This window comes from Suricata suricatta, chromosome 3, assembly GCF_006229205.1.
Source record: "Suricata suricatta isolate VVHF042 chromosome 3, meerkat_22Aug2017_6uvM2_HiC, whole genome shotgun sequence".
Taxonomy (NCBI): Eukaryota; Metazoa; Chordata; class Mammalia; order Carnivora; family Herpestidae; genus Suricata; species Suricata suricatta.
The window spans coordinates 41883607-41897167 of NC_043702.1; the positions used below are offsets into that span (position 1 = coordinate 41883607).

The 13561-nt window shown below is 37.3% G+C and overlaps 1 protein-coding gene across 5 annotated transcripts in view; it reads left to right on the plus strand.

The window, feature by feature from the left end:
- Nucleotides 1–13561, plus strand: part of STAT4 (signal transducer and activator of transcription 4) — a 92975-nt gene that overhangs the window by 60806 nt on the left and 18608 nt on the right. For all 5 annotated transcript variants that reach the window (XM_029934215.1, XM_029934213.1, XM_029934216.1 and 2 more), the window contains 8 exons: nucleotides 930–1015; nucleotides 2465–2616; nucleotides 4436–4594; nucleotides 5292–5384; nucleotides 8294–8353; nucleotides 8664–8681; nucleotides 8771–8864; nucleotides 11105–11149. In XM_029934215.1, coding sequence (XP_029790075.1) covers nucleotides 930–1015; nucleotides 2465–2616; nucleotides 4436–4594; nucleotides 5292–5384; nucleotides 8294–8353; nucleotides 8664–8681; nucleotides 8771–8864; nucleotides 11105–11149 — 707 coding nt within the window. The remainder of the gene's footprint in view (nucleotides 1–929; nucleotides 1016–2464; nucleotides 2617–4435; nucleotides 4595–5291; nucleotides 5385–8293; nucleotides 8354–8663; nucleotides 8682–8770; nucleotides 8865–11104; nucleotides 11150–13561) is intronic.

Genomic DNA, 13561 nt, shown 5'->3' on the forward strand with positions numbered 1-13561 from the left:
AGTTTGTGAAGTTTTGAGTTAATAAATGCTGTAGAAGCAAGCTTTTGCTACATGTGGGATCTAGGAAGTTAGCAAATTTGTGAATACAACCAAGTATGACTTCCTGGAGGTCAGTGCTATTTTGTAGAGAAATTGGGCTCCCAGTTGTCTGGGGACCTCTTTTTTATAATCACACAGGTCAGACAGGCATTTCCACCCTTCACTTTCCATAGACAAGAGCGGATGGTATAATCACTTGTTATATACCCATAAAGTTTAATGTTCAAGTTAAATAATACAATGTTTATTGCACATCTCCCATTTAAGAGGATAAACCATCTCAGGTTTTTTTCAGTCAGAGATTTTTCTTACTTTTCTTACTTTCAGTCAGAGATTTTTCTTACTGTGAGACAAGCCCATTCTGCAAAGAAAACAAAAAGAAAGCAAAGGATCTCATCTTTATTATTTCATGGGACTAAGTGGATAAAACTGCAACTCTTAAGGCAGTTTTCCAAAATTTCTGGTATCAAGTAGAGAGGGGCAGATGGGTAAAAGCATCAGGAAGAGTCAAATATGATTAGTGGGCACAAAGACAGGCACCTTTCTTACGTACGCCAACCAGCTAGGGTTATTATCAATGTAGAGGTATCTTAAAAAAGAATATACTTCAAAAATTTTTCTACCTCTCTCTCTGCCCCAAAAAGGAACACATTGTCAAGAATGGTTTTCAGTCAAGGTCCGTAAGACAGAGAGCTCCTCACTGGCTTGCTTGGTGGTGATCCTTCCTGGCAAATGAGCAGACAGGGACGTACTCCCAGGCTCATCTCTAACAGTCGCATTAGGCTCCTGTATCTTAAGACCTAAGGATGGGAACTGCAGCAGAGTTGGCTTTCAGGACAGAGAGCTTTGCCTTGGAGTGGACTCCACATCTCATCTCTTTTCCTTCACAGATCAAGCGGACAAGAACAACGCCCTAATGAATCAGGAAGTTTTGACTCTGCAAGAAATGCTGAACAGTCTCGACTTCAAGAGAAAGGTTAGCAAAGAACTTTAATTTGGCCTTTTGCCTGTTTTTCTCCTTTTCCTATATCTTGTCCTACTGAAAAGAATCGAGCCCTTGGATTCTGTCAGTTCTATTTAGGTTGAATGAATAAACGGCAATGTTTCTAGGAAGAGTGCCATACTGTTTGCCAGGCTTCTCTTGCGAAGTGTACGAAGCTGGACTCTCTCGAGTGTGTGTGTCTTGCTTATGCTGCACGTTGACTCTAGCTACCGTTAATTTCAAGGTGAACGTTTTACCCAATTTTTATTTGCCACTATTTCAGACATGACTGTTTTAGTTTCTGTACTTAATATGCTGATATGGTTTCTCCTACACATGTATAATTAAAATATTACTTGATGACTACTAAAATCTTAATAGAAAAATCAATGTTCCAGTTTCTACTCTGAAAAATGACCTCATGCTAAGTAATTTCTTAGATTTCAGGACAGTTCATTGACAACTGAACATATTCAATCTAACCTCCTTTCAAGGAGAGGAAGAACTTTTTCTCGCTCAGTGAATTATTTTAAAAAGGGGAACCATTTCTATTACAACTTTCTAACTCTCCTTGAAAATAAGTGCATTTAAATCTGAGCAGTCACTGATAAAAAGAGTTTATTTCTAAAAGTTAGGTTTCATTTGTTGTGCAGGAATTTGTGTGAGCACAAATAAATGTAAAGTTTATTTTCATCTTAAATTATAAACATTAACAGTTAGATATCAGATTTCAAACACCAAGTATTTTATTACAAGATACACTTAATGCTTTTATGCATAATAAATCTATGTTATATGTTTTATACATGCCATCTTACTCTACTTTAAAAATAAGATTTTAAGGGCAGAGGAACTTTAGAAATAATTCCGTCCATTCACCCAATTGCAAAGAACAAAATGTAAAGTCCCAGCAAATTAGGTGGTTTATCGAAATTCACAGAGCTTGTCAGAGAGCTGGGATAGGGATTTGCAACTTCCAATCCCCAGGTCTTTCAAAACTATACTTCTCCCTAAACCCAGATAAAGTCCTAATGAAAACTAATACAGAAAGTTATTTTAGTCATTGCATTTAAAAATAAGTGCATAAGCATATTTATAAGAATATAAATTTAATCTAGTCTTTTTAAATAACAGAAATATGGCTGTATGACTAGAAGATTCAATATTGTCACGAGGTACAAACTCAGTATATTTATACTAAATGATATTACATTATGAGATTGTTAACTGTGGTCATGCTTCTTTCTTTGTGATGTTATTTAATTGTGATAATAGTTTGAAAAGGCAGCGCTATGATAACTAGAAGGTAGTATTTGATAAAGTATTTAGTGAGAATTGTAACCAAGCCTGTATCTCCTAGGTCAAATTGTTTTCCAGATCAAATTACAAGTGACTTTGGTCGTGTCTCCTGGAAATCTTTTAAGTAGTCACTTTTGCTTTTAGGAAGCCCTCAGTAAGATGACACAAATAGTCAATGAAACGGACTTGTTAATGAACAGCATGCTGATGGAGGAGCTGCAGGACTGGAAGAGGCGCCAGCAGATCGCCTGCATCGGAGGGCCACTCCACAATGGGCTCGACCAGCTTCAAAACTGGTAAAACAAGTTGACGTTAGTTTCTAGTGAAAACCACAGGAAGTACAAAGCTTCAGTGTAGCTGAACCAGAGATATATGTGTGTGTGTTTCTTTTTTTTTAGTTTTTTTTAATGTTTATTTATTTTTGAGACAGAAATACAGAGTGGGAGCAGGGAAGGGGCAGAGAGAGAGATTGATGGAGACACTGAATGTGAAGCAGGCTCCAGGCTCTGAGCTGTCAGCTCAGCTCATGTCTGAGCCCCATTTGGGGCTCAAACTCACAGACTGCAAGATTATGACCTGAGCTGAAGTCGGACGCTTAACCGACTGACCCACCCAGGCGCCCGTATGTGTTTTTAATTTCATTCCTTTGGGGTGCAAAATAAAGCATCTATAGAAGTCTATAGAGTGCATAAGAATTGCTTACTTTTCTCATCTTAATATTAATCTTAAAAGACTCAAGTGAGTTTTTGAAACCAATAAATACAGCTTTCTGTAAGGACATAGAAAGCACTAACTTCAAAAGCTTGAAAAATGATACCCTAGTTTTTAAATGGGTATTTTAAGAAGACAGAGTTTTACATTAGTTTTGTGTTTTCAACAAAGGGATTTATATTTGTATTAAATGAAAAATCTCAAATGGCTAATACAACAGGGCATCCCCTACCCTATACATAGGCAATCCTATACAGATACCCTTTGTATTCGAAGAAAAATGTTGATAGGGCTTTCTTCTTCATCAGTGCCAAATAAAATTATCTGTTTGAATGAGCAATTAGAAAAAGTAATGGAAAAGAAGGAAAAAGTTCAGCTGAAATCTAAAATTGCTTTCAAAGGGTACAGTGCAATACAACGGAAATAGGGCATAACTGGGGCCACCTGCTCTAAAAGCTCCGCCCCCAGGCCCGCTTCTCCAGAAGAATACGGAAATGGGCACTTTTTAAAACATACTGATTTTCCTCCGGGAGATACTTCAATTCCTTAACCTCACTGTTATCCTTTGTTTTGAAAACAAGGTAAACAACAAAGGAAGCAATCAAGAATTTAGCAGATAACCACGCTTATACCAAATTCTGTGGGGGATGGACCGAATCTTTCCACAGCGCTCTGTGGGGAATAAACTTCTAAGTCAAAGAGCTGCTGTGAGGGCCAGAACGACTTAGCAAGTCTGTCCAGACCTCTTGCCTCCTCCGGAGCTGACAGTCCCTTCAGGGTCCCTTTCAGCCTCTCTCTTCTCTAAACTTCAGGCCCAAGCACCCGCCTCCATTTCCGAGGTTAGATGACAACATAGTGAATAAAAGTCCAAGCGCATACCTTCCTCCAGACAGATACACTGATAATTTTTGGCTAGTACTTAGGATTTGTAAAATACATATTGGTGTGGGGAAGGCAGTTCATTTCATGCTGTCTTTTTTCTTTAGTATTCTAACGCATAACACTCTTCATATCATGTATTTTTGAAGTTTTAAATTTGTTCTTTACCTGTTAGCAAGTACAATATCCTTAACATATGTATGTTTAGCAGACTTGTAAACACAGAAAAATTAAAAGGGATTTGGCTCCAGATGTTGACAAAATTTTGTAAATGATGTTTATAACAACAGGTACAAATGAGAAAATGTTGAAAACGTTTCCCACGCATGATTCATCTTAGAGGAAAAACCGATTCCAGGAAATAAACATAAAGAACTGTCACTAACTTTTAATGCAACTAAGTAAACAATTGTATTAATTGAATAATTATTTAATAATACATAATTTGCTAATGTGGTTCATAGTTAACATGGTCGATTATTAAGTGGGAAAACTATCTGCTGATTTCCATTTGTGGTTCAACAGCTTTACACTACTGGCAGAAAGTCTGTTCCAACTCAGAAGGCAGTTGGAGAAATTAGAGGAACAGTCTACCAAAATGACATATGAAGGAGATCCCATCCCCATGCAAAGAGTGCATCTGCTAGAAAGAGTCACCTTCTTGATCTACAACCTTTTTAAGAAGTAAGTATCCATTTAAATGCCTCATGGCAGCCTCAGTCCTGTGGGGTTGAAAGGACACACTGGCTGGGGTTTTGGTGTTAAGTTGAGGGAGGATAGGCAAGTGTTAAACAGTGAGCCTCAGGGGAAAGGGAATAAAGCTCCAGAATGTTCCAGAAGCATTTCTGATCTTCACCATCAACACTTCTTCCAAGAAGTGACTCAGTTTTCCATGAGTTTTCCACATCATCCAGCTGAAGTTTATTTTTCACATTTTAGAAAAGAAGATTTCAATGATTTCTTCTTAAGTGTATAACCAGGAAATAAGGATGGAGACCACATTTATGTATATTATTAGCTCATCTGAAGAAAAATATTTTAATATCCAGAAATTCTAATATCCAATGCAAAGATGGCATGAAATTAACCTTTTATGTTATGTATAGTATGATAAAAATAGACTTTTATTCTTGATTCAAGTATAACGATGAAGAATTAGTTACTATTGTGATTTAGGGACAATCTTTAGGCATTTTTTCCATCTCCTGGTAATTATTTATAAGGAATCTTTGGAAAGATTTGAGCTTAATGGACATTTGAATGTCTTCTAAGTGTAGAAAATTTGGATTTTTTAAGAGGGCAGCATCCTGTTTCTCTGTGGTTTTCAGCCTGTCAGTATTTTCAATGTTTTCAAGACATGCTTTATTTCCTTTTAATCTAGCTCATTTGTGGTTGAACGACAGCCATGCATGCCAACCCACCCTCAGAGACCGATGGTACTTAAAACTCTCATTCAGTTCACGGTAAAGCTAAGGTAGGCAGAATGTGCTCTATCATTTCATTTGTTTGCAGAGCCACAGCCACTGTGTTAATTACTACTAATTTCTCTCATAGTGCCTTTCATTCAACTCTTGTCTATTAAGCACCTCCTGCATGCCCAGTACTGAGCTTAGGTAGACACCTTCAGAAATGTAATATTCTGCTTGTAAAGAATATGACAATAAAGATGAAGGCATGAAGGATATTGGCATGACAGCATGGAATCACAATGTCAGGCATCATGCGATCAATGGCTGAAAAGGTTGACTTGGGAGAGGCTAGCGAAGCCTTGTGGTCGCTGTGAAAAGGACCTTGCAGGAAGGGCAGAGACGGAAAGGAGAGTAGAACTGTAGGAGGGGGAGGAGAGTGGGATTATAGGAGAGCCAGGTGACAGAAATAATGACTTTCTGGGTCTGTTTTGCAAGCATGTGAAGCAGGGAGAGGTAGAATTGAGTAGATTGGGGACAGAATATGGAAGGCGTTGAATATTTGACCCATGAAATATGATGGCACATGCTTCCCCTGTGATTGCCCAGCAACTAGTTTATAGGATTTTCCATGAAAACTCTCTAGGCTGTAGTTTTCAGTATATGCTTACTATGTCCCTGATCTAAAGACATATGATTTTTGTGTTATTGTTGCTTTGTCAGTGCATTTGATCCTTTCCATTAGCATGAAAAAGCAAGATGTATCAGTTTCCCTAATGACACTTAAAATAATGAATTTGAGGTTGAATTACCAAAACATTTTCATCATGCATCAATCTCCAAGTCCGCCAAGCTTTTAATTCCTAATCACTAAGTCACCTCTGACTAGTATACAAGAGGTGACAATGCCACAGTAGATAGGGATTTAGGGCCCCACAATAGGGGCCCTGATCACACATCATTATTGGAATTTTATTTTTATTTTATTTTATTTTGTTTCATTTTGTTCATTTCAGATTTATTGAGATGTAATTGGCACATAATGCTATGGAAGTTTAAGGTGTACAGTGGAATGACTGGTCTTACATAAGCTGCAAACTGATTACTACAATAAGTTTAGTTAACATCTCTCACCCCAGAACTCCATTTTTGAAGGGAAGGCATTTGTCTTCAGTTTGCATTTTAAAAACCTGACTTGAAATTGTTAATCATTTCCTTTGTGTGAATTTTGCAGTAAGACTTAAGAACCAAGAACAAAAGGCAGAGGCCAGGTTCCCTTTCAATATTTCATGACTTTCAAAAGTTATCCATTCATTCCCCATCCCTACGTTTCTATATAACCTGGAAGATAGTAACACTTAAGAGAAATTGGATATACTAGAAGGAAATAGGGGTGATGGACAACCTACTTTTCCCTGAGACACCTCCAGAGATATGTCTAAGATGCTCTCTGAGACAAGAAGGAAGATGAGTAGGGAATGCTCTCAGCCAAGAGTCCAGAGTGGAAGAGACCCCTGAATGGGCATCACCTTCCATGTTGTTTGAACGGACTGCCAGGAGCCTAGACCATTAGTCCCTGATTGGAGTGTTCCACCTGACTGCCGGCCCCTAGCCTTCTCTGCACCCTGTTCTCCACTGTCTTGATAGATGATCCTTTACTTAGTATTAGTAGATTTCCCCAAAACCCGTCCCTCCCATAGCATTCCAGCCTTCTATTTCAGATGACATGGGATTCCCTTTCATCATCAGCATCTTACAGTGGATCAGGTCCTTCTGAAGTGTGATAGAGAAGACGGTTAGAGAGGAAAACTTGCTGCCCTCTTTCATATGACCTCCTCACCCTTCACTACTAACAACTACATACTTATCATATTCCAAACCCTAAGGCCAACCTGTGGTTTTAAGGAGCCTTTGTCACATTCTACCTACACTTTTGTGATTATATTTCTCTAATGCCAATTATTGCTCATCTCCATTCTCTGTATTCCATCTATTATATTTAGCTGTACTTCTTCCTTTTATATGTAGCCACATCTACAATACTAGGGCTGTCCTGGGTATACATGAGGAGCTCAATACATGCTGAGTGAATGCATGAGTTCTGGGATGAGTTGCATAAATGGGATGAGTGAGTGAGTGAGTGATTGAATGAATATCTCTGAAACTGACTGAACCCACTAAGATGGTATATTAGAGGTTACGACTCAAAGGACTTGGGAAAAGCAAAAGAATAAAGAAGGATCTGACACCAGAACAGGAAATTAAAGGAATTCTTACTCTGATCTTTAATCACCTGTTTGTTTGGAATTCAAGCTTTTTAAACTATGAACATTTTTGCTGTTATTTACATAGTGTATTTAAAGATTGCAAATACATTTGAATTGAAATTTTTCAGATTCCACCAGAGGCCTGGTCTTTCTCAGACTTTTTACCATAGAAAGTAATCATGGAAACATTTAGTTTTACCAAGCTTACAATTTTTTTTTTATGATATGAGAATAAAATGGAGCCATATTGATATACTTGAAAAGAATTTTTTCTTATATTTATACACTTGACCCAAATTTGGGCCAAAATATATGGCTATTTTTCTGACCTAGCCAATGTATTATCCCACATACAAGCAATATGGAAATACTTTCCAAATGTTTGTTAATACATATGAAGTGGCTGGTGTCAATATTAGTAACATGACAAACTAAAGAGGAATTGGGCATTTTCATTTTTATTTATTTTCACTTTATTCTAATTCCCAGTATCGGTAAACTACAGTGTTATATTAGTTTCAGATGTACAATATTGTGATTCAACAACTAATCACACTAACATATAACAAAAACACACTAACATAAAACTCAAGATTACCTAAATTTGTTTTATGTGTATAGGATATAAGTATATTTAAATATTTAAATATAAAAAAAGCTTTTAGCACTGTTAATTTTTGGCTCTGATTCTTATTTATGTGTCTTTCCAGACTACTAATAAAATTGCCAGAACTAAACTATCAGGTAAAGGTGAAAGCATCTATTGACAAGTAAGTTTCTATTTTCACTTTGAAACATGAAAATGTGAGACTTTGTAAAAAGAACTTTCCTCATTTTATAGAATAATTTCAAACTTCTAAATGTATTTCTCTAACATTACATATCAATGTACTTCAAATATTTGACTTTGAAGTTCAAACAGTTACTAGAACTCCAATGAAGACTCACTTTAAAAAATTTTACTATAAGGTCTTGAAATGAAAATTTATGACTATATTATACTATCCTCTAAAATATCAAAGGAAGTTTTTACTAGATCTATAAAATAGCTCATTTTAAGGAATCTTCTTCGTTTTACAGGAATGTTTCAACTCTAAGGTAAGAAATTTGCTTTATCTTTTTTTTTTGCTGTTCCCATAAATGTATTTTACCCGAGACCATATAAATAGCTAAGATTTTCTCTCTAGCAATCGAAGATTTGTTCTCTGTGGAACTCATGTCAAAGCCATGTCTATTGAAGAATCTTCTAATGGGAGTCTGTCAGTAGAATTTCGACATTTGGTGAGTTCAACAGTAAAGTTAACGCACACTTCTCCTCCTCCCCAAATCAGACACATTCTTAAGAATAGGCCTTACGATTCAATGTATTTTGGTTTCTGGCCTTTCTAATGTGAGATTAAAGGGCCATATTGAGAAATAACACATGCCATTATTGAGGAAATAAAAATGTTAGAAAGAACACAGAACCTTAACTCAGAAGTCCAAGTTCTCACAAATGGTGAGATAGTACCTAAGTATATACAGCAATTGGTCAATATAGTCTGGAAATGATAGCAGAGATAATTGGTCTTGTAATGGACGGCATTCCTGGTTTCATTTTTTAAACCTCCCCAGAAATGATACCCAGCAGCAGCGTGTCTGGCGGAAGGTGCTTTCACTTTTGGAGGAGCTTGCGGGGAGGGAGGGAGGATGTTCCTGGGTGTGACGGCTGCACACCGTTAGCCTGGCATGTCTAGAAAGCTTCTGACCCAGCCTCCCCCTGCTGCTTCGTGTTCATACCACTTCCTCTTAACCTAGAGTTCTCTTCCTGCTTTCTTTCTAATTCTTTTTTATATTGTTCTTAGATTCCCAAAGACTCTACTGCTTTTCTTGCCAGATGGCATGCTGCTCATGGTTTATTAGCACTCAGAAAGGACCTCACCCAAATGTTGGGGCACTGAGTCAGCCTCAAAGTCTTGTTTCTAAAGTCTTGTTTCTAAAAGATAAAATTTAGGTGAATAGAGATCTGCACATACAAATCTGTGTTGGTTTTTATTCGGTCTGTAGAATGGAAGAGTGCATTTCTTTTTCACAGAATCCCTCCAGTCTGAGGTTGATCAATAAAATATAACAAGAGTCGTGTGTTATACATCCTTATAACTAACACTCTTTTTGTGTAGGTTCAATTCCTATCCTTATGACATTTTCAATAATGGACAGTTTTGCTAATAAATAAAGCTGTAAGAGACCATTAACTTAGAAATGTCTAGGGACACCTGGGTGGCTCAGTCTGTTAAGTTCCTGACTTAGGCTCAGATCATGAGCTTGCTGTCTGTGGGTTCTAGCCCCACGTCGGGCCCTGTGCTGACCGCTCAGAGCCTGGAGCCTGCTTCAAATTCTGTGTCTTTCTCTTTGCCCCTCACCTGCTCACGCTCTGTCTCTCTCTTAAAAAAATAAACAATCAGAAAAAAAAAACTTAGAGATGTCTATCTCTTTAAAAAAGTCATGTGGAAAAGACAAGGAATATACCAAAAAGTGGTTAGGTTTTTTATTCCAACAGGTATAATATATAAAATAAGAAAATCTTACTTTTTATGGTGCTCTTCCGGTTACAAAGCATTTATATATATATTATCTTTTGCATAATAACTTTTTTAAAAATTATTTTTGAGAGAGAGAGAGAAGGCAGGGAGAGGCAGAGAGAGGGGGACAGAGGATCTGAAAAGGGCTCCACAGCAGCAAACCCAATACAGAGCTCAAATTCACTAACTTTGAGATCATGACCTGAGCTGAAGTTGGACACTCAACCAACTGAGTCACCCAGGCGCCCAGCATAATAACTCGAATTGCTTTTTAATACAAAACTAAATGTAGGAAACCAGAGAGGCAAACATTTTTAATTTAAAAATCACCTATAATCTCTCTACCTTACAACACTATTAACATCTTTACTTTTGTTTTTATTTTATAATTTTTGTATATGTATTTTTAAGTGAGATCAGACTATACACACTATGTAAACTGTTGTCTGTCTCTTTAAAAATGAAGTCATCTATACAATGAACAGTTTTGTGTCTCTGAGTCTCTAATGCCATGTAGTAGCTCACTGTGCCCTGCGTCACACTACTACCCCCCCCCCCCGCCCCTTGCTTGTTTTCCTAGTCCTTCGTGCTGAACTTGACTTCACAGGATTGAGAACCATAGTGACTTAGCTCAGGTGATACCTTCCAGGTACGAAGGAGTGCTGAGTAGATTTTCAAACATCCGAGCATGATTTCCTCTTTCCGAAATGTGGGCTGAAAATCGTCTTCTCAGTATGCCAACTTCCTCCCTTTCTCAGTGAAAGTTTCTAAAGTGACATCCAATGAGATGAAACCGGAAGCTTCTTTCTGTTGAATCTGGGCACCTGTGTCAGGTTTCCATAATTAGAAGACGTCTGGGTACCTGTTGTAAAAGACAGAATTGTGGCCCAGAAAATCACTCTGATAGGTATGACTGACTTGACATTTAATTGATAATGCTGTTATTCTTTTTTTGAAAAGCAACCAAAGGAAATGAAGTCCAGTGCTGGAAACAAAGGAAATGAGGTATAAAATGATTTCTACAAGATAATTGTTTTTAGGAAATAACTCTGTAATATCTTATTTTTACAAAGCTTTTAAGTTGCCCTTTATAGTTTTATGTAAAGTCAAATTCATGTTTCTCTGGTTACAAATGGAAAGCTTGACAAGTGCAGACAGTCTAAGAAATTAAAGAGGAGAAAATAGAAATTGCATATAATAACACCCTTTTAAAAGAAAAACTTTTGGTTCACATCATTCTAGACCTTTATCTATATATTACTTTATGATATTAAACACATTGTTTCATAACCTGCTTTTCCCCCACATAACAATGTAAGGTGAACAGCTTTCCGTAATCTTAAACACTCTTAGAGAACACCACTTAAAGTGCCTACTCTGAACTGTATTTCACAGGTGTGCCATAATTTCTTTAGTTGTCCTCCATTATTTTAAAACATCTTAAAACCACTCCTTTTCCACACCTAAGAGGTAATTCTCAAACTTCATGACATATTATATGATAATCAGACATGAAAAACAGTCCTGTTGCTTTATGGTATCAGTTACCTTGCCTTTACATTTAAGGTGTCCCACTGATGAAATTGATTAACAGAACACACTGATGCGATCCCAGTGTTTGCATTTGAGTCAGTAAATGATAGAGCGGGCAAATCCTGGTTGGAAGTAGCCTTGGGGATCAACTGTTTTGTCGGACCAGATGCTAGGACACACACCTATGCTCTACATATTTGTAAGCAGAAAACCTGGGTTTGAGTGTATTCTGACAGTGAGTGAAAATGTAATCCTTGGCAAGTGATCTGATAGAGAAAATGTTTTCGTCTCACAGATCGGGTTATAATGCCCAACGGTCTCTGTTCGAGATGGTGCATATGCAACATCATATACACAAAGCAGTTATAAAGCAGTGAGGCTTATCTCTGGTGTGGTTGACATGGATTCAGTCTCCTGGCTTTACAGTCACAGCTTCTCTAAGAAATCTCTTTGAATTATTTGTAAGGAAAAAGCACTTTATAAAATGCTGCTTTCAACTGCAATCAATCTAGTCCTCCCCACAAAACCACTACGGTGTCCCACAACAGGTTTAATGCTCTACATTTTCTCTTCCAAAAATTCTTCATTCCCTTAATTGTGTCTTAGAGAGCATTTGTCCAATACTGCAGCCACACCAAAGATGAACTAAACCTTCCTCACTGGGCACAGCCGTGTCTTAGGGCAGAGCTACAAATGGGTGTCTACTGCCCAGATATAACAGGAGCAGAGCTCTTGAGTTTAAGGATATCCTAGTAAACAGATAAGCAGAGTTATTGTTCCCATCTTGTAGAAATCCATAAGGATTTTCCAAGGTTCCTAATTGACACATTAGCACATTATAAATAAAAAACGATTTCAAACATCTCACTGGAATTTTAGACAGAGTTGCAAACATTTCAAGCTGCGTAACGCCCCTGAATACTACTTGCTAAGTCTGAATGGACAAAACACAACGCTTCTTAACGTTCCTAAAGTAAAACAGATCAAATGGAAATAAATCTAAATAGCCAACACTCCAATATATTGTCATCTTTATAAATGTAAAATCAAAATCTTTACTCGGGTTTCCCTAGAGAAGAAATCTTAGTAAATCATCTTTTACTATATCATAACCAAGCAATGTCTTATTAACACTGTCTACTTATATTACTTCGAGTGTATTTATTTCCTCTTATTTTCTGATTAATAACAAAATCGTACAGTCATGTCAGAATAATTTTGTTCTTCCCTTTTTCCCCCTCAAGTTTACTAGATCAGGAAATTTTATTTTAAGCTATTCCTTGAGCTCCCCCTGTTGGTAGAACTGTAATATGACTCCTACATACATTTCAAATACACCATAGACCTGAAAGTTGTTAAGTACTACAGGAGTAACTGAGAAGTCACGACATATATGAAGTGGGCTCAGAAAGATAAGCAAAAAAAAAAAAAAAAAAATCAAGGGGTTGGCCAGGCAGTAGGACTTATCAAAGGAAACCAGGAAAGGGCCTGGGGAAGATCTAGTGATAAAATGTCCTAATACTTTATTGGTCACCTCTAGTCCTGTCCCCAGCTAGGTCATAGCGCCAAAGATTGTAGTAACCAAAATGTCAGGAAAACAGGAAGGTAGGATATTATATCTCATTTTCAAATTTCAAATAGTAAGTGTTCCTTATCTGGGAGCGCCTGCAGCAGGAGTTCACAGCCTGCTAAGAATTTATTTGACAAATCCGCCTGTGGCATTTACTATATGCTGGGTACTGAGAGCTTCACTGACATCGATTTATGGAATTCTTGCAAGAGGGCTATCAGGTAGATTCCATTAGTGTACTTATTTTAGTTAGGGAAACTGAGGCACAGAATGGTCAGGCCAAGATTCAAAACAGGGCTCCCATATCCAGGCTC